This window comes from Zophobas morio, unplaced genomic scaffold (assembly GCF_036711695.1).
Source record: "Zophobas morio isolate AGI-343-1 ecotype UQ-CSIRO unplaced genomic scaffold, CSIRO_AGI_Zmor_V1 ptg000027l, whole genome shotgun sequence".
Taxonomy (NCBI): Eukaryota; Metazoa; Arthropoda; class Insecta; order Coleoptera; family Tenebrionidae; genus Zophobas; species Zophobas morio.
In genome coordinates, this window is record NW_026972132.1 from 80,591 (window position 1) to 106,159 (window position 25,569).

At 28.0% G+C, this 25,569-nt stretch overlaps 2 protein-coding genes across 2 annotated transcripts; both read left to right on the top strand.

Moving 5' to 3' along the window:
• Positions 1 to 810: 810 nt before the first annotated feature.
• LOC135136809 (protein takeout-like) lies at positions 811 to 2,335 on the top strand. The gene is made up of 5 exons (XM_064066229.1): positions 811 to 872; positions 1,436 to 1,506; positions 1,563 to 1,806; positions 1,848 to 1,981; positions 2,035 to 2,335. The coding sequence occupies exons 1-5, from the start codon at positions 811 to 813 to the stop codon at positions 2,085 to 2,087; spliced, it is 564 nt and encodes a 187-aa protein (XP_063922299.1). The 3' UTR covers positions 2,088 to 2,335.
• Positions 2,336 to 10,322: 7,987 nt separating this feature from the next.
• LOC135136830 (protein takeout-like) lies at positions 10,323 to 11,309 on the top strand. Its single transcript, XM_064066256.1, has 4 exons — positions 10,323 to 10,431; positions 10,480 to 10,723; positions 10,765 to 10,898; positions 10,951 to 11,309. The coding sequence occupies exons 1-4, from the start codon at positions 10,374 to 10,376 to the stop codon at positions 11,247 to 11,249; spliced, it is 735 nt and encodes a 244-aa protein (XP_063922326.1). The 5' UTR covers positions 10,323 to 10,373; the 3' UTR covers positions 11,250 to 11,309.
• The last annotated feature ends 14,260 nt before the right edge of the window (positions 11,310 to 25,569 follow it).

Genomic DNA, 25,569 nt, shown 5'->3' on the forward strand with positions numbered 1-25,569 from the left:
AGTTTGCTAAATTGCTACTAACTCTTTTAAATCTACTAAAGTTCCCAAAGTTTTCAAAATTGTCAAGCTTCTCGGGTCTCAGCTTTTTATGGGTTTAAAGTTGTCAAGTTCTTCAAGTGTCTCGAATTCCTCACGTTTTTAAGTTTCCAAAATTTTTTAAGTTTTCCAAATTCTTCAAACCAATTTTTCACATTTTAGTGATTTCATTGCTAATTGATAATGCTCATTTTGGCAATCAGGAGACTGAAATTTCTGAAGTTTTTCAAGTTTCGGAATTTCCTCAAGTTGCTCAAATTTTTGGAGTCTTCCAAATTCCAAGGGTTTAAAATTTGCTAAATTGCTACTAACTCTTTTAAGCCTTCTGAAGTTTTATAAGTTTGTCAACCATACAAAGTTTCTAAAGTTTCCAAGTTTTCATTATTGTAAAACTTCTCGGGTCTCGGCTTTTTTTGGGTTTAAAGTTGTCAAGTTCTTCAAGTGTCTCGAACACTTCATGTTTTTAAGTTTCCAAAGTTTTTTAACTTTTCCAAGTTCTTCAAACAAATTTTTCACATTTTAATGATTCCATTGCTAATTGATAATGCTCATTTTGACAAATTTTCTAAGAGTGTCAAACATACAAAGTTTCTAAAGTTTCCAAAGTTTTTAATATTGTCAAGCTTCTCGGGTCTCAGCTTTTTCGGGTTTAAACTTGTCAAGTTCTTCAAGTATCTGGAATTCCTCAAGTTTTTATGTTTCCAAAGTTTTTTAAGTTTTCCAAGTTCTTCAAACCAATTTTTCACATTTTAATGATTCCGTTGCTAATTGATAATGCTCATTTTGGCAATCAGAAGACCGAAATTGCTGAAGTTTTTCAAGTCCTTCAAGTCTCAGTATTTTTGGTTTTAAGTTTTTCAAACTCTTGAAGGATCTCGAATTCCTCACGTTTTCAAAATTACAAAATTTTTTAAGTTTTCCAATTTCCTCGAACCAATTTTTGGTATTTTATTGTTTTTATTGATAATTTAGCAATCAGAAGACTGAAGTTTCTGAATTTTTTTAAGTTTTTCAATATCTTCGATTTTATCGTTTCTTATGTTAAAAAAATCAAGTTTCTTAATTTATTAAAATCCTGCAAGATTTTTTTAATCAGTAATCTGTAAATCTAAGTCGAAGAAACAGGCTTTTTTAACTTCATTACTATACGCATTATGTAAAAAATTTCAGAAAATTTTACATATCGCACATTCCAAACAAGGTAATTGTATACAAAAATTTTAATCCGACTAAGATTTCAAATCGACACAGTCTCACAAAAACTAATCATTGTCGACAAAAAATAAATTAAATTTAAACCTATTACCTCAAACCTAACAAAAAATAACCAGCTCTAAATCATTCAAATTTATTTCAAAACGTTTCGCATAAATTCACGAACTTCAAGTCAAAAACTTAGTTACCGTTCTACGATCAAAACCGTGCTCGCATTCCTCCTCTTACTCGTTTCCACTCAAGCCGCAAAGTTTCGTAAGTCTGCACAACCGTCTTCAACCACCGTTTCCCCACTCTTGTTTAAATTGCAGCACCCAATTTCAAAAAATGCAACCGCAAAGACCCAAACTCCGCCAAGTGCATTTTGGAAGCCGCCCAATTCGGAGTCCTTCAAGCTAACAAAAATTACCCCCAAATCGGCCTGGCCAACTTAGCACCCCTAGAAATCGTGGAACTGAAAATAGGAGCTGGCTCCCACGCTGTCGTGAATGTGGACCAAAATTTCAAAAATTGTAAATTGTATGGGTTCGAGAAGGCGAAAATTCGCCAGTTTGAGTAAGTAGGTGATTTGGTGGTGGGCTAAGTGGTTCGTGAAGATTTGATTTTGAGGAGAAAGTGTTAAGGAATAGAGGAACGGTTCCAGAGGTTAAGATGTTGTGCGAATATGAACTAAATGGGAAGGTTTTGCTTCTGCCCATCGTGGGAACAGGACCCAGCACTGTCATTTTAAGTATGTTATTTTTGGTTCTTCGTCACACTATCTCAATTTTTTTTTTTTTTTAGAAAATTTACAGATAACCGCTCACTTCGAGTTCGAATATGTCAAAAAGAATTGAAAAGAATATATTCATTTTATTTCCAACAAGGTGACTTTGGATCCCGAGTTCGTTTCTTTCAATTTCGAAAATTTGTTTAACGGCGATAAGCAACTAGGGGACAATATTAATAAAGTTTTGAACGACAATTTCAAGGAAGTGTACGCTGATGTTCAGCAAGGGTACGAGAAAGGTCTGGGTTTAATAATTCAGCAAATTTTGAACAATTTGTTTTCGAAAGTTTCGATGGATGAAGCTTTCGATTAATTGTGTAGCTTTGTAAAGTAATTCTAAATAAAAAACCAGTACTATTAGGTTTTCATTATCGCCAAAACAATTATTCTGTTTTGCTGTTTATGGTTTTTCTTTTTCATTTGCCAGAAACTCATTACTAAAAATAGCGAGAGAGGTAAACAACTCTTCCAAAACATATAATAACACGGTTGCCCCTGAACTTACGTGGTTCCCCAGTGATCTCTACCTGGGTTAGTACCACGACGTCCAGTTTTCCTACCCATTTCCAAGATTTGTAAAAGGTTCATTAAAAAACTGGTCTGAAGTTATAGAGGGAACATCCACGGTTCCACGTAGTTCAAGTTGTTCAAGTGTCTCGAGTTTTTATATTTTTTTCAGGTTCCTGATTAAAAAATATTATTTAAGTGGGATTTACCCAGCAAAATTTTGAGAGACAAACAAGAAGTTTTGATTAGCTATTTATCACACAATATTTGCAAGATTTCAGAACAGCGGGTTTTATAATAATTTCAGGGCGAAAGAGAAAAAAAGGCGACCAAAAAACATAACAAAAATGGGACAAACAAAGCGACAAAAACGAATGTGAAAAAAGCATTAAAAAATGGTCACAAAGAAGAAAAACAGATACAAAAAATGCAACAATAAACAGGCGAAAAAAAAGAGTTAAAAAAGGAAATAAGGTGAAAAATGTGTCAAAAAACTATCACAAAAAAAAACAACAAACAAAAAAGGGCAAAAAAAGGGTGACAAAAAATTCGCCAAAAAAAAAAACGAGAAAATGTCACCAAAAAAAGACAACTAAAAATAAATTTCTATTTTCTGTTTCATTCAGGTTATGTAAAAATTGCTAATGTAATGAATTATTTAGTAAATTTATACGCGGTTGCCAACAATGAAGAAGAAATTAATTTCATTTCTTGACATTTTTTGACGTTTTTTTGACACTTTTTGACACTGAGCTTTGACAAAAATACGCCAAAAAAGTCTACAAAACAATTACTAAAGAAAAGGTAACTAAACCAAAAGAGAAAAAAGCCACAGAAGAATGCTACAAGAAAGAAAGAAAAAAGTGATAGAAAAAAAAGACGACAAAAAGTCCAGGAAAAATGTAAAAAAAATGGAAAAAAACGGTGTAAAATACATAAAAAAAAAAGCTACAAAAAACCTACAAGCCATAAAAAAAGAGCAAAAAGGAGAAAAATAAATTAAAAAAATCAACTAAAAATGGGTAACAAAAACAAGACAGGAAAAAGGGGCGACAGAAAAGTGCAGAAAAAAATTACAAAAAAAGTATAAAAACACACAAAAATTACAAGGAAAACGAGAGCAAAAAACACCAGAAAGACACTACATAAAAGTAAATGAAAAAAAGTGATGAACACAAGACAGGAAGAGACGAAAAAAAGACGAAAAAAATCCAACAAAAAAAGTGAGAAGATAAGAGAAAAAGATCACATAAAAAACATGACAAAAGAAGAATCTAGATTCGTTAGAATCTCTAAAATCTCTCGAATATACACAATTCTCAGAATATTCAGAAAATTCCGGGTTTCCAGAATCTCTAAAGTCTCGGAATATCCTGGATTTCTGCAAGTTGTGGAATCTCTGGAAACTAGAATGTTTGAAATCTTTGTAATATTTAAAATCCAGAAAATCCTCTATCTTCATAATTTTTGGGATCTTCAGCTTTCGAAATATTCAGAATCTTCATATTCTTCAGAATCTCCGGAATTTCTAGTCCCGGAATATTCGTAATCTTTGGAATTTGTGGAATCTCCGGACCCTTTAGAATGCTTGTAATCTTTGGAAAATTTAGAATCTTCACAATCTTCAAAGTGTTCAAAACTTTGGGTTATTCAATCTTCGAAATATTCAGAGTTTTCATATTCTTCAGGATCTCTGGAATCTCTAGTCTCGGAATATCCGAAATCTTTAGAATTTCTGAAACATTTAAAATCTTTATAATCTTTAGAATCTTTGGAATCTTCAGTCTTCGAAATATTTAGAATCTTTAAACTCTCTGGATTCTCTAGAGTCTCGGAATATCTGAAATCTTTGAAAATTCTGTAATCTCTAGAATCTTTAGAAACTTTGAAGGCTTCGAAATCTTTATAATCTTCAGAATTCTTGGCATCTTCAGTGTTCGAAATTAAAAAAAAACAGAATCTTTAAAATTTCTAGAATTTGTAGATTATTTAGAATCTCTAGAATCTCTAAAATCTTTAGATTATTTAGAATCTAGATTCGTTAGAATCTCTAAAATCTCTCAAATGTACAAAATTCTCAGAATCTTCAGAAAATTTCGGGTTTCCAGAATTTCTAAAGTCTCGCAATATGCTGGATTTTTGCAAGTTGTGGAATTTCTGGAAAATAGAATGTTTGAAATCTTTGGAATATTTAAAATCCAGAAAATCCTGTCTTCATAATTTTTGGGACCTTCAGCTTTCGAAATAATCAGAATCTTCATATTCTTCAGAATCTTTGGAATTTCTGGTCTTGGAATATTCGTAATCTTTGGAATTTGTGGAATCTCTGGAGCCTCTAGAAACCGTGCAATCTTTGGAAAATATAGAATCTTGAATATCTTCAAAGTTTTCAAAACTATTAAGATATTCAAATTTCGAAATATTGAGAATTTTCATATTCTTCAGAATCTCTAGAATCTCCAGTCTCGGAATATCCGAAATCTTTGACTCTTCTGAAACCTTTAGAATCTTTATAATCTTCCGAATTTTTGGAATCTCCAGTGTTCCAAAGATTCAGTATCTTTAAGATCTCTGGATTCTCTAGTCTCGGAATATCTGAAATCTTGGAAATTTCTGTAATATCTAGAATCTTTAGAAATTTTCAAGGTTTCGAAATCTTTATAATCTTCAGAATTCTTGGAATCTTCAGTGTTCGAAATTAAAAAAAAACAAAATCTTTAAAATTTCTAAAATCTCTAGAATCGCTAGAATCTCTAGAATCTGTAGATTATTTAGAATCTGGATTCGTTAGAATCTCTAAAATCTCTTGAATGTACACAATTCTCAGAATCTTCAGAAAATTTCGGTTTTCTAGAATCTCTGAAGTCTCGGAATATCCTAGACTTTTGCAAGTTGTGGAATTTCTGGAAACTGGAATGTTTGAAATCTTTGGAATATTTGAAATCCAGAAAATCATCAGTCTTCATAATTTTTGAGATCTTTAGCTTTCGTAATATTCAGAATCTTCATATTCTTCAGAATCTCCGGAATTTCTAGTCTCGGAATATTCGTATTCTTTGGAATTTGTGGAATCTCCGGACCCTTTAGAATCCTTGAAATCTTTGGAAAATTGAGAATCTTCACAATCTTCAAAGTGTTCAAAACTTTTGAGATATTCAATCTTCTAAATCTTCAGAATTTTCATATTCTTCAGGATCTCTGGAATCTCTAGTCTCGGAATATCCGAAATCTTTAGAATTTCTGAAACCTTTAAAATCTTTATAATCTTCAGAATCTTTGGAATCTTCAGTCTTCGAAATATTTAGAATCTTTAAACTCTCTGGATTCTCTAGAGTCTCGGAATATCTGAAATCTTTAAAAATTCTGTAATCTCTAGAATCTTTAGAAACTTTGAAGGCTTCGAAATCTTTATAATCTTCAGAATTCTTGGCATCTTAAGTGTTCGAAATTAAAAAAAAAACAATCTTAAAAATTTCTAGAATCTGTAGATTATTTAGAATCTCTAGAATTTCTAAAATCTTTAGATTATTTAGAATCTAGATTCGTTAGAATCTCTAAAATCTCTCGAATGTACAAAATTCTCAGAATCTTCAGAAAATTTCGGATTTCCAGAATCTCTAAAGTCTAAGAATATCCAGGATTTTTACAAGTTGCGGAATTTCTGGAAACTAGAATGTTTGAAATCTTTGGAATATTTATACAAAATGAGAGCAAAAACGACCAAAAAAGGGTGAAAATTCACGTCAAAAAAGAGCGAAAAAGTACAAAAAAAGAGAAATAAAAAAATCCATACAAAAGAACCAAAAACAGCATTAAAAAAGCGACAAAAAAAAAGACAACAAAATAGGTGATAAAGAAGTGACACAAAAGGCAACAGTAAACGTGACAAAAGGGCCACAAGGTAAAAGCTACAAAAAAATTCGAAAAAATAATAAACAAAAAAGTCATCAAAAGACAGGAGAACAAAGCAAGAGAGAAAAAAAAAACATGAGAAAGAAAAATGCGAAAAACTGTAACAAAAACCGAAAAAAAGAGAAAAAAACCGGCAGAAAAGCGACAAAAAATACAAAAAATGAAACTAAATTATTAAAATATATCCCAAATAAAACGACAAAATGTCGATGAAAAAGACAAAAACCAAAAACAACAAAATAGGCGAAAAATGTGAGTCAAAAAAACAAAAAAGATCAAAACACGGCCACAAAAAGGCGAAAAAAAAGGTTACAAAAAAATGCGGCAAAAAAGCGAGAAAATACGTCAAAAATGGTAATAAAAGAAAAACTTAATAAACCTGAGAAAAATGCCAAAAAAGGCACCTAAAAAACATAAAAATATGTTTTCTTTTCGGTTTCATTGAGGTTATGTCAAAATTGTTGGTGAATTATTTAGTAGATTTATCCGCGGTTGGCAACAATGACCGAGACCCCAAATTTTTTTTTTAATATTTCGACATTTTTTGACATTTTATCGTTCAACCATTTTAACGTAATTGTTTCATGTAGTATCAGTTAATTAAAAACAAAATTTTCACAAATTTTAGGTGCTAATTCCATAGATTATAGCCTGAAGAAGAGAAAATATAGTTATCGAAACGTTGGCTTAAATAATCAGAATATTGTTTTTGTTCTCCTTCCTCATATCTTATCTAAATTAATAAAATAATAAAATTCGACAAAAAAAAACTGAAAACGACCAAAAAATGGGTACAAAAAAAAGCGACAAAAAAAACAAAAAGAGGACAAAAAAGGGTGATAAAAAATCCACAAAAAAAAGCAACAAAAAATCTCAAAAAAAAAAAACACAACAAAAGGTTGACAACAATGTCACAAAAAAGGCAACTAGAGAAAAGTGACTAAAATTTCGAAAAAAAGGCGACAACAGAAAAATAACAAAGGAAGATAGACAAACAAGCCACAAAGAAAAAGAAAGAAAAAAGGCGAAAAAAAGCGCCAAAGAAAGGCGATTTTAACAAAGGACAAAAAACAACGAAAAAATGCAAAAGAAAAGAGAGAGAAAAGAGGTGACAAAAAAGAAATAAAGTAAAAACGATAGAAAGGCGTCAAAAAAAACAAAAATATATGCGCCAAAAAAATAGGTGACTAAAAAAAGTCTCCAAAAAATGTAACAAAAACAAGAGAAAAAAAAACGACGAAAAGAGAGAGAAAAAAGTGACAGAAAAAACACGACAAAAAAGTTTAAGAAAAATTAGAAAAAAGTGGAAAAAACGGTGTAAAATACATCAAAAAAAAAGCTGCAAAAAACCTGCAAGCCACAAAAAGAGAGCAAAAAGCACCAGAGAAAGATGGCATAAAAATAAATGAAAAAAATTAACAAAAAAAGGGTAACAAAAACAAAACAGGAAAAAGAGGCGACAGAAAAATGAAAAAAAAGAGAAACACACCGTGACAAAAAAAGTAGAAAAATAAGAAACAAAAAAGACTCAGGAAAAAACAGACAATAACTTTAAAAAAGCGCCAAAAATAAGTGTTAAAAAGGCGACAACAAAAAAAAACAAAAAATAGGTGATAAAAAATAACACAAGTTAACAATAAAGGTGACAAAAGGATGACAAGATAAGAGCTAGAAAAAATGGAGAAACAAAGATCGACAGAAACTCGTCTAAAAAATAAAAAAAAACGCATAAAAAAAAACAAAAAATGTATGACAAAAACGTAAAAATGGGATTAGAAAAAGCTACAAAAAATCTAGAAAATAATAAACGAAAAAGTTGTCAAAAGAAAGGACAACAAAACAAGAAAGAAAAAAGAAAAACCAAAAAATTCCACAATGAAAAGAGCAACAAAAAGCCTATAAAAAATGAGAGAAGAAGGCTAAAGAAAAATATGACATAAAAAATACTACTAAAACGTCCACCTCAAAAAGAAAGCAAAAAATTACAGAAAAATGGGTAGAAAAAACGTCACAAAAAAGAGTGGCAAAGAAAAGACAAAAGCAAAAAACGCCGACAAAAACCACAAATGATTAAAAAGCGACAAAATACAAATACAAAAAGGTCGATATAAAAAAGACAAAAAACCAAAAACAGCAAAATGCAAAAAAAAACAAAAAATAAAAAAGTCAAATGAGAGCGAGACAACAGCAATGGTAAAAGGTGACAAATAAGATGAAAAATAAAGATGACAAAAAAGCGACAAAAAATCGACAAAAAAGACGACAAAACAATCACAACGAAAGGGCGTCAAAAAAGAGATAGAAAAGCCACAAAAAACGCTTAAAAATGAAAAAAAGGGGACTAAAAAGCTACAAAAAAAAACAAAAACCACGAAAAAAGCCACAAACAATGAAAAAGACGACAAAAAAGGGAACAAAGAAAAAGAGAAAAAGTCGGAAAAATGCGATAAAATGAAGTTGAGGAAAAAAGACGACAACAAAAGGCAACAAAAAAGGGACAAAAAAGCAACAAGGAAAGGGCGACAAAAAGCGACAAAGAAAAGCGACCAAATAAAAGAGAAAAGGCGACAGAAAGCGGCAAAGAAAGGGCGACAAAACCCATAGATAAAGACAACCCAAAGAGAATACGAAAAAACTATAAAAAATACAAAAAAAAACATAAGAAAAAAGTGACAAAAAATAGCTACAAAAACAGGCCCGAAAAAAGACGACAAAAAAGCTCGACATAAAAGAAAGAGTAAAAAATGACAGAAACAGACCACAAAAAAGGGGGAAACACTACAAAAACGTTGCCAAAAAAACACAAAATAAAAGATTACTAAAAAAGTCGAAAGGAAATAGACAACAGACAAAAGAAAGTTACAAAAATATAAAAACGACAATAAATGGCCAACATAAGCGAAGGAAAAAGGCAAAAAAGTGACAAAAAAGAACGACAAAAATTCGATAAAAAAGCGACACAAGCAGTACACAGTAAAATTTTGAGATGACATCAATCAAGTCCTTGGAGTGAAGAAACAAAAAAATTTTATAAACGATATTCCATCTCTACAACAACCTTTAAACACTTTCGGAGCAACCAGTTATATTCTTATTTTCTAAGTAAAATTGTAAAATTATTTTACTAATTTGATTTTTTTTTTAGTTAGAAAATATTCGAAATCACAAAATCTATTACAATATTTAAAAAATTATACAACAATAATAAAATCTCTCTTTCATACTCTGGGGTTCAGGAAATACTCTGGAAGTGAAAATTTACAAATTTAACCTTTAATTAACTAATATTTGGGCAAAAAATAATTATATTAATTATTTCGAAGAGGTCATTCAACAACACGAACCACCATTAGCTTCGCTTGATGTCATTTCTTTTTTCCGAGTTTATCTGAAAATAATTATTAATGAAAAAAAAAATAACCCACATCAGGAAATATTATATTCATTCCCTTTTCAAATTTTTGAAAATGACTACCAAATTACCAAAAAAATAAATACAAAAAAGTGTTTCATTCATTTTTTTTTCATGGTCTTATCTTATGATAAAATATATGATTATTCAAGTATTTTCTGTTACGCACTTCCGTAATTTTTTTTCCCCTTTTTGTTTTTTGAACAGTCCGCAAAAATCAAAATCACGAACTTCGTCCCACCTTTTAAAACAGACAAAAATAACCTACGAAAAATTTCCACAACGGGCTTCGGCATCCCAACAAAACCACCAAAACTCCGTCTAAACACCAACTTGACCTAGAAGTGACTCCTCATAATTTATTCATCCGTCACTCATGAACAACCAAGAATAACTTAAATCCTGCACCTACTAACGTACACGCTAAAAAAAATAACCAGCTCTACCACATTTGATAAGCAACAAAACCGCTCTATATAAACCTACGGATCCTCCAGCCGAAATACCATTCCTCATACCACCATGAAGACCGTGCTCGCCTTGCTCGTCCTGACCGCGTTCACCCAAGCCGCCAAGTTTCGTAAGTCCCAAAACCACCTTCAACCAAAATCTAAAACCCCAATTTCAGCACCCAATTTCAAAAAATGCAACCGCCGAGACCCGGACGCAGACAAATGCTATTTGGAAGCCGCCCAGATCGGAATCCACGAAGCCACTAAATACTACTCCCAAATCGGGCTAGCCAGCTTAGCACCCCTAGAAATCACCGAACTGAAAATAGGAGCTGGGTCCCAAGGCGTGGTAAACGTGGACCAAAATTTCAAAAATTGTAAGTTGTATGGGATCGACGACGTCAAACTGAGCGAGTTTGGGTGAGTAGATGGGTTGTGATGGGTCTAAGTGGTCCTTGAAGGTTTGATTTTGAGGAGAAGGCGCTCCATGGTAGAGGGGTGCTTCCAGAAATTAAGATGTTGTGCGAGTACGAGCTGAACGGGAGGATTTTGCTTTTGCCCATTGTGGGAACAGGACCCAGCACTATTATTTTGAGTAAGTTTTTTTTGAGTCACTCTGTGTATTCCGTTTTTTTTTTTAATTGTAGAAAATATAAATGTGACGGCCCGTTTTGACTACAACGAGGTTCCAAAGAATGGGAAAACGTACTTCAGTTTTATTTCCAATAAGCTGACGTTGGATCCGGAGTTTGTTTCGTTTAATTTTGAGAATTTGTTCAATGGGGATAAGCAACTAGGGGACAATATTAATAAAGTCCTGAATGAGAATTTCAAGGAAGTGTTTGCTGATGTTCAACCAGGATACGAAAAAGGCCTGGGTTTAGTGCTACAACAAATTATTAATAATTTGTTTTCGAAAGTCTCGGCGGAAGAGGCTTTGGATTAATTAAGACTTACTACGAAGTATTATGTACATATTTTTTTTAATAAAAATTTAAAAATAAAATTGTTGTTTTGTGGGTTTATGTAAGCACTGGTTTCTGAGGTCGTTTTATGATTGTGTTGTGTAATAATGTGGAAGTTCTTTTCAAGGGTATGCCACTGACAAATTAATAAATAAAATAATATAAATACGAAGAATTCTGGTTTAAGTGGAAAAAAAAATAAAATTTTGTGTGGTTGGTTCCTGAATAATGTCTAACAAACAAAAAAAAATTGTTTTGGTTGAGGAAATAATAAAGAGCTACTTATAAATCAGATAATAAAACCAATAAAAGTCGACTTGTTTAACGTTTATTGCTAGTGTAATAAACAAAGTGATTTTCGTTGTTCGATTATTATTATTCTAGTTAATCAGGAAGTTTTCTTTTATGGAATGTAGACTGAGAAATATAACACTGACCAACATTTCTCGTACACACTTTTCAGGGCTGTCTGTCTGTGCTAATTTCCTTGATGAGTGTTTTCCTAGGTTTAATTTTATTCTTACATTTCTTTGTAATGTCTAATTTATTTATGTTGTGCATATTTCAACGAATTTAATTTATCCATTTTTCAACTTTTAAATTTTTCGTGATATTCGATCTCTTAATTAAAAGTGAAAACTCCATTAATTTTTCAGTTTTTCGGTTCTTTCAATTTTCGATTTGCAGTTTTTCATTTCGATTTTTCCATACTCCGAGTTTACAATTTATTTGTTTTTTCGATTTAAATTTTTTCAATTTTGCGATTTGCAATTTTCCAATTTTTAATTTTTTTCCTCCAATTTTTTCAGTTTGAAAATTTTCAGTTTTTCGATTTTTCAACTGTTGAATGTTTAAATTTTACGATTTTTCAATTGTTCATTTCTTCAACTTTTCGGTTTTTCAATGTTCGGATTTTATAGTTATTTTTCTTTTTTCAATTTTCGGATTTTCCAACTTTTCGGTTTTTCAACTTTTGGATGTTTTCTGTTCAAGTTTCCAATTTTAGATTTTTCATTTTTTTTTTATCAATTTTTTATTTGCACTTCTGCACTTTGCACTTTAAATGTGTAATAATAACCATAATTTTTTTAAATTTTCACTTTTTCAATTTTACTATTTTAGAATTATTTATTTTTCAATCATTGGTTTTTATAACTTATACATTTATTACATTTTTCAATTGTTCGAGCTTTCAATGTTCCAGTTTTCGATTTACAATTTTGACGATTCTATAACTTTTCGATTTTACAATTTTTGGCTTTTCCAATTTTTCGATTAATATTTTTTTTCGATTTTTAGTTTTTCAATGTTCCAATTTTTCGGTTTTACACTTCCCCGATTTTGCAATTTCTCGTTTTTCCAGTTGTTCAGTTTTTCCTTTTTTTTTTCATTTTTCAACTTTTCTAATTTTTGGATTTATCAAATTTTCGATTCAAAGAATTGTAAAAATTTCTCAAAAATGAAAAAACGACAAAGTATATAATGAAAAATGTGAAAAATTAAAAATTAGAAATTAAGAACTTGCAAACATTAATTTTTTGATTTCTCAATTTTTCGATTTTTTGATTTTTGAATTTTTGAATTTTTCGGTTTCTCAATTCGTTGGTTTAGAATTTTTAGACTTTTAATTAATTCTTCGATTTTTTAATTTTTGGGTCTACAAATGTTAGATTTGTCATGTTTTTGAATTTTTCAATTTTGTGCAATTTTCCATCCTTACTATTTTTGATTTTTTTCAATTTTTCGGTTTTTCAATTTTTGGTTTCAGGGTTTCCTGATTTTTAATTTTTTGATTTTACAATTTTTCGTGTATTCAATTTTTCGGTTACATGGATTCTAGATTTTTTTTTCAAATTTTGCTTCCTTCAGTTTTTCAATTTTGATCTTTGAATTTTTCAGGTTCGCTACTTTTTTCATTTTTCAATTTTTCGTTACATTATTCAATTTCCAGTTATTATTAGTTTTCACTTTTTCGATTTTTCAGTTTTCTAATTTTTCAGTTTTCTTTTTTCTTGATTTGAATTTATTGTTTCTTCAATTTTTCGATTCTTTAATTTTTGGATTATTTGATTTTTCGTTTATTCAATTTTCGACTTAAAATTTTCTTCAATTTTCTAGTTTTTCGCTTTTCAATTCATTGTTTTTTCGATTTTGCGATTTGTTATTTTTCGACTTTTCAGCTTTGGATTAGCAACTTTTCGATTTTTAGATTTTTTGTGCCTTAAAATTTTCAGTTTGTAATTATTCGATTTTTCAGTTTTTCGATTTGCATTTTTTCGATTGTACAACTTTTTGATATTTCAACTTCTTGATTTCTCAAATTTTTCTCAGTTTCGGGATTTTGAATTTTTTCGGTTTTCAATTTTTCGTAAATTCCACTATTCGATTTTACAATTTTTCCATTTTTCGTTTCTTCACTTTTTCAATACACAATTTTTCAACTTTTCGATTTCCAGTTTCTGGGTTTTTGAATTTCTTGACTTTTCAATTTCGGTACTTTGAATTTTTCGTTGCTTCCATTGTTCGATTTTTCAGGTTCTCGGTTTTGAATTTTTAATTTTCCGATATATTAATTTTTGGATTTCTCAACTTTTCGATATTACAATTTTTCGATTTTTTGAGTTTTTGAAATTTCATATTTCAGTTTATCAGTTCGTAATATTTCGATTTTTTAATTTTTCGGTCTAAAAATTTTACAATTTTTCGAATTTGTCAATTTTGTGCAATTTTCCGTCATTACTATTCTTGGATTTTTCAATTTTTCTTTTTTTCAATTTTTAGTTTCGGTGTTAATCGAATTTAAATTTTTAAATTTTACAATTTTTCGTTTATTCAATTTTTCAATTTCACGGATTCTCGATTTTTATTTTTTTCGATTTTTCCTTTCTCTAGTTTTTGAATTCGCAATTTTAATTAATGTTACTATTTTTAATTTTTTGATTTTTTAGTTTCGCGACTTAGAATTTTTCCATTTTTCAATTTTTGGTTCCATTATTCGGGTTTTCACTTTTTCAATTTTTCAGTTTTTTGATTTTCGGGTTCTTAATTTGAAATTTTTGATTCTTCAATTTTCCTATTTTTTAATTTTTCGTTTCTTCAATTTTTTAGTGGGCAATTATTCGACTTTGATTTTTCGCTTTTTAAATTTTTTTTTTTCGATTTGTAATTTTTCGAATTTTCAATTTTTCGATTTCTCAATTTTTCGGTGTACAATTTATAAATTTTTCAGTTTTCTGGCTTTTTAGCTTTTCGATTTTCCAGTTTTTCAATTTTTCAGTTTTTTCCTTTTGTTTCATTTTTCAATTTTTTCTAATTTTTGGATTTTTCAATTTTTCAAATCTAAGAACTGTAAAAATTTTAAAACTGTATAAACGGAAAATCAAAAAGGAAAAAACGACAAAGTATATAATGAAAACTCTGAAAAGTAAAAATTTGAAATTAAGAACTTAAAAAATTGAAGAAACGAAAAATTGAAAAATTGAAAAAACCAGTTTTTCGCAACTTTTTCATTTTTTTTTCGTTACATTATTCAATTTCCAATTCGAGTTTCCACTTTTTCGATTTTTCAGTTGTTTGATTTTTCGGGTTCTTGATTTGATTTTTTTGTTGTTTCAATTTATCGTTTCTTCAAATTTTTCGATTTTTTAATTTTTTGTTTCCTCAATTTTCAAACTAAATTCTTCGATTTTCCAATTTTTCGCTTGTTCAATTTTAGGTTAGCAATTTTTCGATTTTTACATTTTTCGTGCCTTAAATTTTTCAGTTCGCAATTATTCGATTTTTTCAGTTTTACGATTTTACGAGTTCTGGATGTTGAATCTTCCGATTTTTCGATTTTTTGTTTCTTGAATTTTTTGATTTGCAATTTTTCCATATTTTAAACTTTCCTCCCTTAATTTTCCTTACTTCAGTTTTTCGTTTCTTCAATTTTTCAATTAGTAATTATTAGATCTTCAATTTTTCGATTTCAAATGATTCGGTTTTTTAATTTTTCCAACCTTTCAATTTCAAAATTTTGAATTTTTTGTTTTTCAATTTTTCGTAAATTTCTCTATTTGATTTTACAACTTTTCCATTTTTTATTTCTTCAATTCTTCAATTCTCAATTTTTCAACTTTTTTATTTTCCAGTTTCTCGGTTTTTGAATTTCTTGATTTTTCATTTTCGATACTTTGAATTTTTTGTTGCTAACATTATTCGAATTTTCAGTTTCTCGATTTGTAATTAATCGAGTTTTCAGTTTTTTACTTTTTCGTTTCTTTGATTTTTCGATTTGGAATTTCTCAATTCAAAATTTTTCGGTTTTTAATTTTTCGATGTATTAATTTTTGAAATTTTCAGTTTCGGTTTCGCAGTTCATCGGTTTTTAATTAATTTTTCGATTTTTTAATTTTTCGGTCTAAAAATTTTAGATTTTTCAATTTTTCGAATTTTTCAATTTTGTGCAATTTTCCGTCCTTACTATTTTTGGTTCTTTCAGTTTTTCCTTTTTTCAATTTATGTATTCAGTGTTAATCGATTTTTCAACTTTTTAATTTTACAATTTTTCATTTATTCAATTTTTCGATTTCACGGATTCTCAATTTTTATTTTTTCTAGATTTTTCCATTGTCTAATTTTTAAATTCGCAGTCGTAATTAGTTGTACAATTTTTAATTATTCGAGTTTTCACTTTTTCGATTTTTCAGTTTTTTGATTTTTCAGTTTTTTGACTTTTCGATTTTTCGATTTGTAATTTTTCGAATTTTCAATTTTTCGATTTCTCGGTTTTTAATTTTTCAATTTTTCAATTTTTTGGTGTACGATTTATCGATTTTTCAGTTTTCCACCATTTGAGCTTTTCGATTCATAATTTTTCGATTTTTCAGTGTTTTCTACTTCGATTTTTCGAAGTTTCAATTATGAATTCTATTTCGTTGCTTCCATTATTGGATTTTTCAGTTTCTCGATTTGCAATTATTCCAGTTTTCAGTCTATCAATTTTTCAGGTTCTCGATTTTGAATTCCCGATTTTTCACTTTTTCGTTTCTTCGATTTTCAGATTTTTAGATTTTTCAATTTTGTGCAATTTTTTATTCTTTCAATTTTTCGGTTTTTCAATTTTTGTTTCGGGGCTTCTCGATTTTTAAATTTTTGATTTTAGAATTTTTCGTTTACTTACTCACTTTTTCGGTTACACGGATTTTCGATTTTTATATAAATATTTTTTTTTCGATTTTTGCTTTCTTTAGTTTTTCAAATTGAAATTATTCGATCTTTAATTTTTCGTTTTTCCAATTTTCCAATTTTTAATTTTTCAATTTCGCTACTTTTTCGATTTTTCAGTTTTTTTGATTTTTGGGGTTCTTGATTTGAATTTTTTAATGTTTCTATTTATCGTTTCTTCAATTTTCGACTTAAATTCTTCGATATTCCAATTTTTTGCTTTTTCAATTCGTTGTTTTTTCGATTTTTCGATTTCTCGATGTTGTACAATTTATCGATTTTTCAGTTTTTCCTACTTCAGTTTTTCGAAGTTTCAATTATGAATTTTTTATTTTTTTTCGAGTTACTGGGTCTCTGATTTTTCGGTGTTTAAATGTTTTAAACTTTGCAGTCTTTCAGTTTTGCCATTTTTCAGTTCGGAATTATATTTGATTTTTCAATTTTTCTATTTCAGAATTTTCCTTTCTTTAATTTTTCGATTTTTTAATTTTTTGGTCTCTCGGATTCTTGATTTCTAATTTTCCGGTTTTTCAGTTTTTCCTTTCGTCGGGTTTTCAATTCGCAATAATTATCCTATCGTTAATTTTTCTACTTTCCAATTTTTTGATTTTTCGATTTTTGATTTTTCGATTTTTCAATTTCTACATGTACAATTTATCAATTTTTCAGTTTTCCGAGTATTTGCCTTTTGGTAAATAATTTTTCGATTTTTCCTACTTCAATATTTCGAAGCTTCAATTATGAATTTTTTATTTGTTTGATTTCAACTTTTCGAGTTATTCGATCTTCTAATTTTTCGGTATTAAACGTTTTAAAATTTGCAGTCTTCCACTTTTTCAATTTTTCTATTTCAAAATTATCCGTTTTTTATTTTTCGCTTTTTCGATTTTTTAATTTTTTGGTTTCTCGGATTCTCGATTTTTAATTTTTTGGTTTTTCAATATTCCTTGTCGTCAATTTTTCAATTCGCAATTATTTTATCATTAATTTTTCTATTTTCCAATTTTTAGGTTTTTTAATTTTTCGATTTTTCAATTTCACTATTTTGACTTTTTAGGTTTTTCGTTTGTACGACTTTTCAATTAGCAATTTCTCAATTTTTTAATTTCTCAATTTCCCAATTTTTCAACTTTTCAATTTACAATTTTTTTCCAGTCTTCCGATTTTTCAGTTTTTTGATTGTCAATTGTTTTTCGACTTCGGTTTTTATTTTTTTCACTTCTTCGATTATTCCTCAAATTTTCATTTTGCGATTTTTCGAAATTCAGTTATGAATTTTTTATTTTAAAGATATCAACTTTTGAAATTTTCAAGTTACTTGATCTCCTAATTTTTCATTTCTTATAGGTTTTAAATTTTATAATCATTAGTTTTTTTGATTTTTCAAATTTTCAATTTTTGAATTCCTGTTTCCTAGATTTTTAATTTTTCGATTCTCCATTTTTTCGATTTTCCAGTTATTCGATTTTTCAGTTTCGCGACTTTAAATTTTTCGGTTTAGATTTGTCGAGATTTCAGGTTTTCGCTTTTTGAAATTTTCATTTTTTTAGTTTTTCAACTAACAAATTTTTGGTTTCTCAATTTTCCGTTGTACATTTTTTGATCTTACAATTTTTCAGTTTTTAGAATTTTCAATTCAAGTTAAATTTTTCGTTCTCAAAATCTTTTAAATTTTACAATCTTTCGTTTTTTCAATTTTTCTATTTGCAGTTATTCCATCTTTCAACTTCCCAATTTTTCAGTTTCGAATTTGAATTTTTCGATTTTTCATAATTTCAGTTTTTCGCTTTAAAATTTTTCGATTGTTCGATTTTTTAATTAACAGTTATTTGATTTTACAATTTTTCGATTTTACAAGCTTCCATTTTTTCAATTTTTCATTTTTGGTTTTTTTCAATTTTTTATGTTTTTAATTTTTCAGTTCGCAGTGTTTCAATTCTCCATCAATTTTTCATTACTTCCATTATTCGATTTTTCAATTTTTTTAATTGTTCAGTTGTATAATCCCGAAATCCAATTTTGAACTCCTGAAACTTCTAAAAATCCAAAATCGTATTTCTCTGAATGTAAAAATTAACAGTTTTAAAGTCACAAACGGAAAAATTTTACTCACTAATTCCGATTTGTAAATTCGTTTTTAATTAAAACCCACAATCTAAAAGCGCTAAGTGACACTGATTGACGAACTATGCCACAAATAACATGTTCGTGTTGATATATTACTAAAGTACATATTTTTCCTTTTATGGCCCCAGTTAATTAACTTGTAGCCACTTAACCACGACATGGAATAGATACTTTAATTTTCATATACCTATCTTAAACTAGGTATAATTACAAAAGAATTAGTTCTTTGTAATTCACAAACGAATTTAAATTGAAACGGAAAATGAAATGGCGATACGTCACATCGGCGCAGTTAAAAATCTCCCTCCTAAGTTAACACTTATTAAGTTTTCAAAAATTCGCGATTTGTTATTAAACCAATAAAATCAGACTCTCAGCCGAACGATTTATTATACTTATTTATTTATTTATTTATTTAAATAACTTGTTTAGGTGGTTACGTCACAAATTAAAAAAACAAGTTAACGCTTGCATAAATCGTAAAAAGAAGACGAATTTTAAATTTATTTTGGCTCTAATAATAGCGTTCTGGCAACCGTAAAAAAACTCGTTAGCATTAAAAAAAATATTTATTAATTCCAACAATGAAAAACACGTCATTTGTGTACAGTTATAATAAACACCTGTCACTAAGGACTGACGACTGAACACATCTCTGCCAAAGAACTGGTTCAACAACAACTGAATAATGTCACTGATCACCTTCAAACAATTAATTCACACTTAGTCAAATTTTTCCCAAAGGGTTCGCCCTTTTTCGAATTTTTCAAACTCCACATGTTCTAAATTCCAAATCTCCACATTATTGTAGATTGAAATCTGGACTCTGAAATATCTTATGTCCATAAATGAAAATTCTAAATTACCAAATCTTATCCTACAGTTTACTATCTTGAATCCAAAAATTTGGAACCTGTATTTTTTTTTTAAATTACACGATTTTGAAATATCGAACATTCTGTCTCCCACACTTTTGGAACCTTGAACAACGGTCCCAAAATTTGATTTTTTCGTAACCCAGTTTTAGAATAAATAAAACAAATTTTCCTAAAATATTCAACTGTCAAATGGAAATAAGAATCTCCAGGCACTAAAATTTTGGACTTGTAGTCCATAAAAAAATTCATTATACTAAATAGTGAAGTTCGAAATTCTGAGATATTATTTTTGAACTTCCATGGTTTAACTTTTCAAAATATAAAATTTCTCAAATATCAAATTGCAAATATAAATATAATAGGAAAAATTTAAACGTCGCAAATTACTAAATCTGATTACTAAATACAAAATTTTGAAATTTACAGCACTAGAAATGCCAAATTGAAAAAAATTGGAAACCTTGAATTTTGAGCGATTTTTGTAATTTTGATACTACATACATGTTTTCTAGAAATCCACTCTTGACAAAAGATTTATTGAAAATTTGAATTTTGGAAATCGAAGTCCTAAATTTTTGGAAACTCTAAATGTTCTTTGAGATTCTAATTTATTGAATGTTAATGTTAAGAATGGAACTTGAACTTTTTCTCCAAAATTTGCGGAATTTTTTTTTTTTCAGGAAATTGGAAAATTCTGATTCTTAAAACGTGTATTCTTCAATATTCAGTTGTCAAGTAGAAATAAGAATCTGCAGGCACTAAAATTTTGAAAAACAAGTTTCTAAAATTTCGAATTTTAAAAATGGCACCTCACAATTTTGATTTTATAGTTTTTAATTTTAAAATTAGATTTTTTTTCTAAAATTTGCATTAATTGCGGAATAAATCTCCACTTTCTTAGGACAAAAATACTAAAATTTTATACCTGAAGCCTCTGAAAAATCCGTTATACCAAATAGTGAGGTTCGAAATTCTGAGATATTATTCTTTAACTTCCATGGTTTAACTTTTCAAAATATAAAATTTCTCAAGCCTCAAATTGCAAAAATAAAAATAGTAGGAAAAATTTAGACGTCCCAATTTCGAAATTACTAAATTTGATTACTAAAAACAAAAATTTGAAATTTATAGCTCTAGAAATGCCAAATTGAAAAAAATTGGAAACCTTGAATTTTGAGCGATTTTTGTGATTTTGAATCTAGAAACATGTCTTCTAAAATATCCACTCGCGAAAAAAAAAATTTGAGAAATTGAATTTTGGAAATCCAAGTCCTAAATTTTGGAAACTAAATATTCTTTGAGATTCTAATTTGTCAAATGTTAATGTTAAGAATGGAATTTAAACTTTTTCTCCAAAATTTGCGGAATTTTGATTCTTGCAATTTTTAGAAAATTCGAAAATTCTGATTTTTAAAACGTATATTCTAAAATATTCAGTTGTCAAACAGAAATAAGAATCACCAGGCACTAAAATTTTGAAAACCAAGTTTCTAAAATTTCCAATTTCAAAAATGGCACCTCACAATTTTGATTTTATAGTTTCTAATTTCAAAATTCGATTTTTTTTCTAAAATTTGCATTAATTGCGGAATAAATCTACACTTTTTTGGGACAAAATACTAAAATTTTATACCTGTGGTCCATAAAAATCTATTATACTAAATAGTGAGGTTCGAATTTCTGAGATATAATTTTTGAACTTCCATGGTTTAACTTTTCAAAATATAACATTTCTCCAATCTCAAACTGCAAAAATAAATATAATAGGAAAAATTTAGATGTCGCAAATTCGAAATTTCTAAATCTGATTACTAAATACAAAAATTAGAAATTTCCAACTCTAGAATAGCCAAATTAAAAAAAATTGGAAACCTTGCATTTTGAGCTATTTTTGTAATTTTGATTCTAGAAACATCTTTTCTAAAATATTCACTCTTGAAAAAAGAATTTTTGAAAATTTGAATTCTGGAAATCCAAGTCCTAAATTTTGGAAACTCTAAATATTCTTTGAGATTCTAATTTTTTAAATGTTAATGCTAAGAATGGAATTAAACATTTTCTCCAAAATTTGCGGAATTTTGATTCTTGCAATTTTCAGGAAATTCGAAAATTCCAATTGTTAAAACGTGTATTCTACAATATTCAGTTATCAAGTAGAAATAAGAATCTGCAGGCACTAAAATTTTGAAAACCAAGTTTCTAAAATTTCGAATTTGAAAAAATGGCACCTCACAATTTTGATGTGATAGTTTTTAATTTCAAAATTCGATTTTTTTTCCCTAAAATTTGCATTAACTGCGGAATCAATTCCCACTTTATTAGTACAAAAATACTAAAATTTTATACCTGAAGTCTCTGAAAAATCCATTATTACAATAATAACAATTTAAGCGTTCCAAATTCGAAATTATTAAATCTGGTTACTGAGTACAAAAATTTTAAACTTATAGCTACAATTGCCAAACTTTAAAAAAAACCTGGAAACCTTGGATTCTGAGCGATTTTTGTAATTTTTAATTCTTAAATATCCAGTCCTGAAATAATAATTTTTGGAAACTTGAATTTTGGAAATCCTGGTCCTAAATTTTGGAATCTTGAAGAACGGGTCCGAAAAGTTAAAATTTTCAAGACCTAATTTAAAAAACTTGAAAGTTTTTTGCTTCTGCGAGATTTCTAAAACAAAGTTTGTAGATTTAATTTTAAAACTGCTTTAAACTCTAAATATTCGTTGAGATTCATTTATTAAATGCTAGTGTTAAGAATAGAACTTAAATTTTTCTGCAAAATTGACAGAATTTTGAAACTGACTGGATTTTCAGGCAATACGAACATTCTGATTCTAAAAAAAATGCGTTCTAAAATATCAAGTTGAATTTTCAGCCACTAAAATATTGAAAACCAAGATTCCAAATTGTCGAATCTTAAAAGACTGCACTTCACAATTTTGATTTTATAGTTTTTAATTTCAAAATTTGATTTTTTTTTTTGAAGTTTGCATTAATTGCGAAGTAAATCTCCAGTTTAAATATAAAAGTATTAAAATTTTATGACTGAAGTCTATGAAAATCCCATTATATCAAATACAAAGTTTCCAAATTCTGAGATATTATTTTTGAGCTTCTGTCGCTTAACTTTTCAATACTTCAAATTTTTGTATTTCAAATTACAAAAACAAACACATACAATAATAATAATTTAAAGGTTGCAAATTCGAAATTATTAAATCTGGATACTGAGTACAAAAATTTATAGCTACAAATGCCAAACTTTATAAAACCTGGAAACCTTGAATTCTGAGCGATTTTTGCAATTTTTCATTCCTAAAATATGTTTTATTAAGTATCTAGTCTTGAAATAATAATTTTTGGGAACTTGAATTTTGGAAATCCAAATCCTAAATTTTGGAAACTCTAAAATATCCTTTGAGATTCTAATTTATCAAATGTTAATGTTAAGAATGGAATTTAAACTTTTTCTCCAAAATTTAGGAAATTTTGTAATTTGCAATTTTCAGGAAATTCGAAAATTCTGATTCTTTAAACGTGTATTCTACAATACTCAGTTGTCAAAGAGAAATAAGAATCTCCAGGCACTAAAATTTTGAAAACCAAGTTTCTAATTTCGAATTTCAAAAAATGCTACCTCACAATTTTGATTTTATAGTTTTTAATTTCAAAATTCGATTTTTTTTCTAAAATTTGCATTAATTGCGGAATAAATCTCCACTCTGTTAGGACAAAAATACTAAAATTTTATACCTGTAGTCCATAAACAATCCATTATACCAAATACTGAGGTTCGAAATTCTGAGATATTATTTTTGAACTTCCACGGTTTAACTTTTCAAAATATAAAATTTCTCAAATCTCAAATTGCAAAAATAAATATAATAGGAAAAATTTAGACGTCGCAAATTCGAAATTACTAAATCTGATTACTAAAAACAAAAATTTGAAATTTATAGCTCTGGAAACGCCAAATTAAAAAAAATTGGCAACATTGAATTTTGAGCGATTTTTGTAATTTTGATTCTACAAACATGTTTTCTAAAATATCCATTCTCAAAAAAAGAATTATTGAGAATTTGAATTTTGGAAATCCAAGTCCTAAATTTTGGAAACTCTAAATATTTTTTGAGATTCTAATTTATCAAATGTTAATGTTAAGAATGAAACTTAAACTTTTTCTTCAAAATTTGCGAAATTTTGAAACTTGCAATTTTCGGAAATTGGAAAATTCTGATTCTTAAAACGTGTATTCTACAATATTCAGTTGTCAAATAGAAATAAGAATCTCCAGGCACGAAAATTTTGAAAACCAAGTTTCTAAAATTTCGAATTTCAAAAAATGGGACTTTATAATTTTGATTTTATACTTTTTAATTTCAAAATTCGATTTTCTTTCTAAAATTTGCATTAATTGCGGAATAAATCTCCACTTTGTTAGGACAAAAATGCTAAAATTTTAAACCTGTAGTCTATTAAAAATCCATTATACCAAATACTGAGGTTCGAAATTCTGAGATATAATTTTTGAACTTCCATGGTTTAACTTTTCAAAATATAAAATTTCTCAAATCTCAAATTGCAAGAATAAATATAATAGGAAAAATTTAGACGTCGCAAATTCGAAATTACTAAATCTGATTACTAAATACAAAAATTAGAAATTTATAGCTCTAGAAATGCCAAATTGAAAAAAATTGGAAACCTTGAATTTTGAGCGATTTTTGTAATCTTGATTCTACAAACATCTTTTCTAAAATACCCACTCTTGAAAAAAGAATTATTGGGAATTTGAATTTTGGAAATCCAAGTCCTAAATTTTGGAAACTCTAAATATTCTTTGACATTCTAATTTATCAAATGTTAATGTTAAGAATGGAATTTAAACTTTTTCTCCAAAATTTGCGGAATTTTGAAACTTGCAATTTTCAGGAAATTCGAAACCTCTGATTCTTAAAACGTGTATTCTATAATATTCGGTTGTCAAATAGAAATAAGAGTCTCCAGGCACGAAAATTTTGAAAACTAAGTTTATAAAATTTCGAATTTCAAAAAATGGCACCTCAAAATCTTGATTAAATAGTTTTTAATTTCAAATTTCGATTTTTTTTATAAAATTTGCATTAATTGCGGAATCAATCTCCACTTTATTAGGACAAAAATACTAAAATTTTATACCTGTAGTCCATAAAAAATCCATTATACCAAATAGTGAGGTTCGAAATTCTGAGATATTATTTTTGAACTTCCATGGTTTAACTTTTCAAATTATAAAATTTCTCAAATATCAAATTGCAAATATAAATATAATAGGAAAAATTTAGACGTGGCAGTTTCGAAATTACTAAATCTGATTACTAAAAACAAAAATTTGAAATTTATAGCTCTAAAAATGCCAAATTGAAAAAAATTATAAACCTTGAGTTTAGAGCGATTTTTGTAATTTTGATTCTAGAAACATGTTTTCTAAAATATCCACTCTTGAAAAAAGAATTTTTGAGAATTTGAATTTTGGAAATCCAAGTCCTAAATTTTGGAAACTCTAAATATTCTTTGAGATTCTAATTTATCAATTGTTTATGTTAAGAATGGAATTTAAACTTTTTCTCCAAAATTTGCGGAATTTTGAAACTTGCAATTTTCAGGAAATTCGAAAATTCTGATTCTTAAAACGTGTCTTCTATAATATTCAGTTGTCAAATAGAAATAAGAATTTCCAGACACTAAAATTTTGAAAACCAAGTTTCTAAAATTTCGAATTTCAAAGAATGACACCTCACAATTTTGAATTTTTAGTTGTTAATTTCAAAATTCGATTTTTTTTTCTAAAATTTGCATTAATTGCGGAATAAATCTTCACTTTGTTAGGAAAAAAATACCAAAATTTTATACCTGTAGTCTAGTAAAAATCCTTTATACCAAAGACTGAGGTTCGAAATTCTGAGATATTATTCTCTAACTTCCATGGCTTAACTTTTCAAAATATAAAATTTCTCAAATCTCAAATTACAAAAATACATATAACAGGAAAAATTTAGACGTCCCAATTTCGAAATTACTAAATTTGATTACTAAAAAAAAAATTT

Coding starts and splice junctions, on each gene's coding strand:
- LOC135136809 (XM_064066229.1), top strand. CDS start 811: ATGCTCATTTTGGCAATCAGAAGACCGAAATTGCTGAAGTTTTTCAAG. Junction 1,807..1,847: donor GCGAAAATTCGCCAGTTTGA/GTAAGTAGGTGA, acceptor TGGTTCGTGAAG/ATTTGATTTTGAGGAGAAAG. Junction 1,982..2,034: donor ACCCAGCACTGTCATTTTAA/GTATGTTATTTT, acceptor TTTTTTTTTTAG/AAAATTTACAGATAACCGCT.
- LOC135136830 (XM_064066256.1), top strand. CDS start 10,374: ATGAAGACCGTGCTCGCCTTGCTCGTCCTGACCGCGTTCACCCAAGCC. Junction 10,432..10,479: donor CACCCAAGCCGCCAAGTTTC/GTAAGTCCCAAA, acceptor CCCCAATTTCAG/CACCCAATTTCAAAAAATGC. Junction 10,724..10,764: donor GTCAAACTGAGCGAGTTTGG/GTGAGTAGATGG, acceptor TGGTCCTTGAAG/GTTTGATTTTGAGGAGAAGG.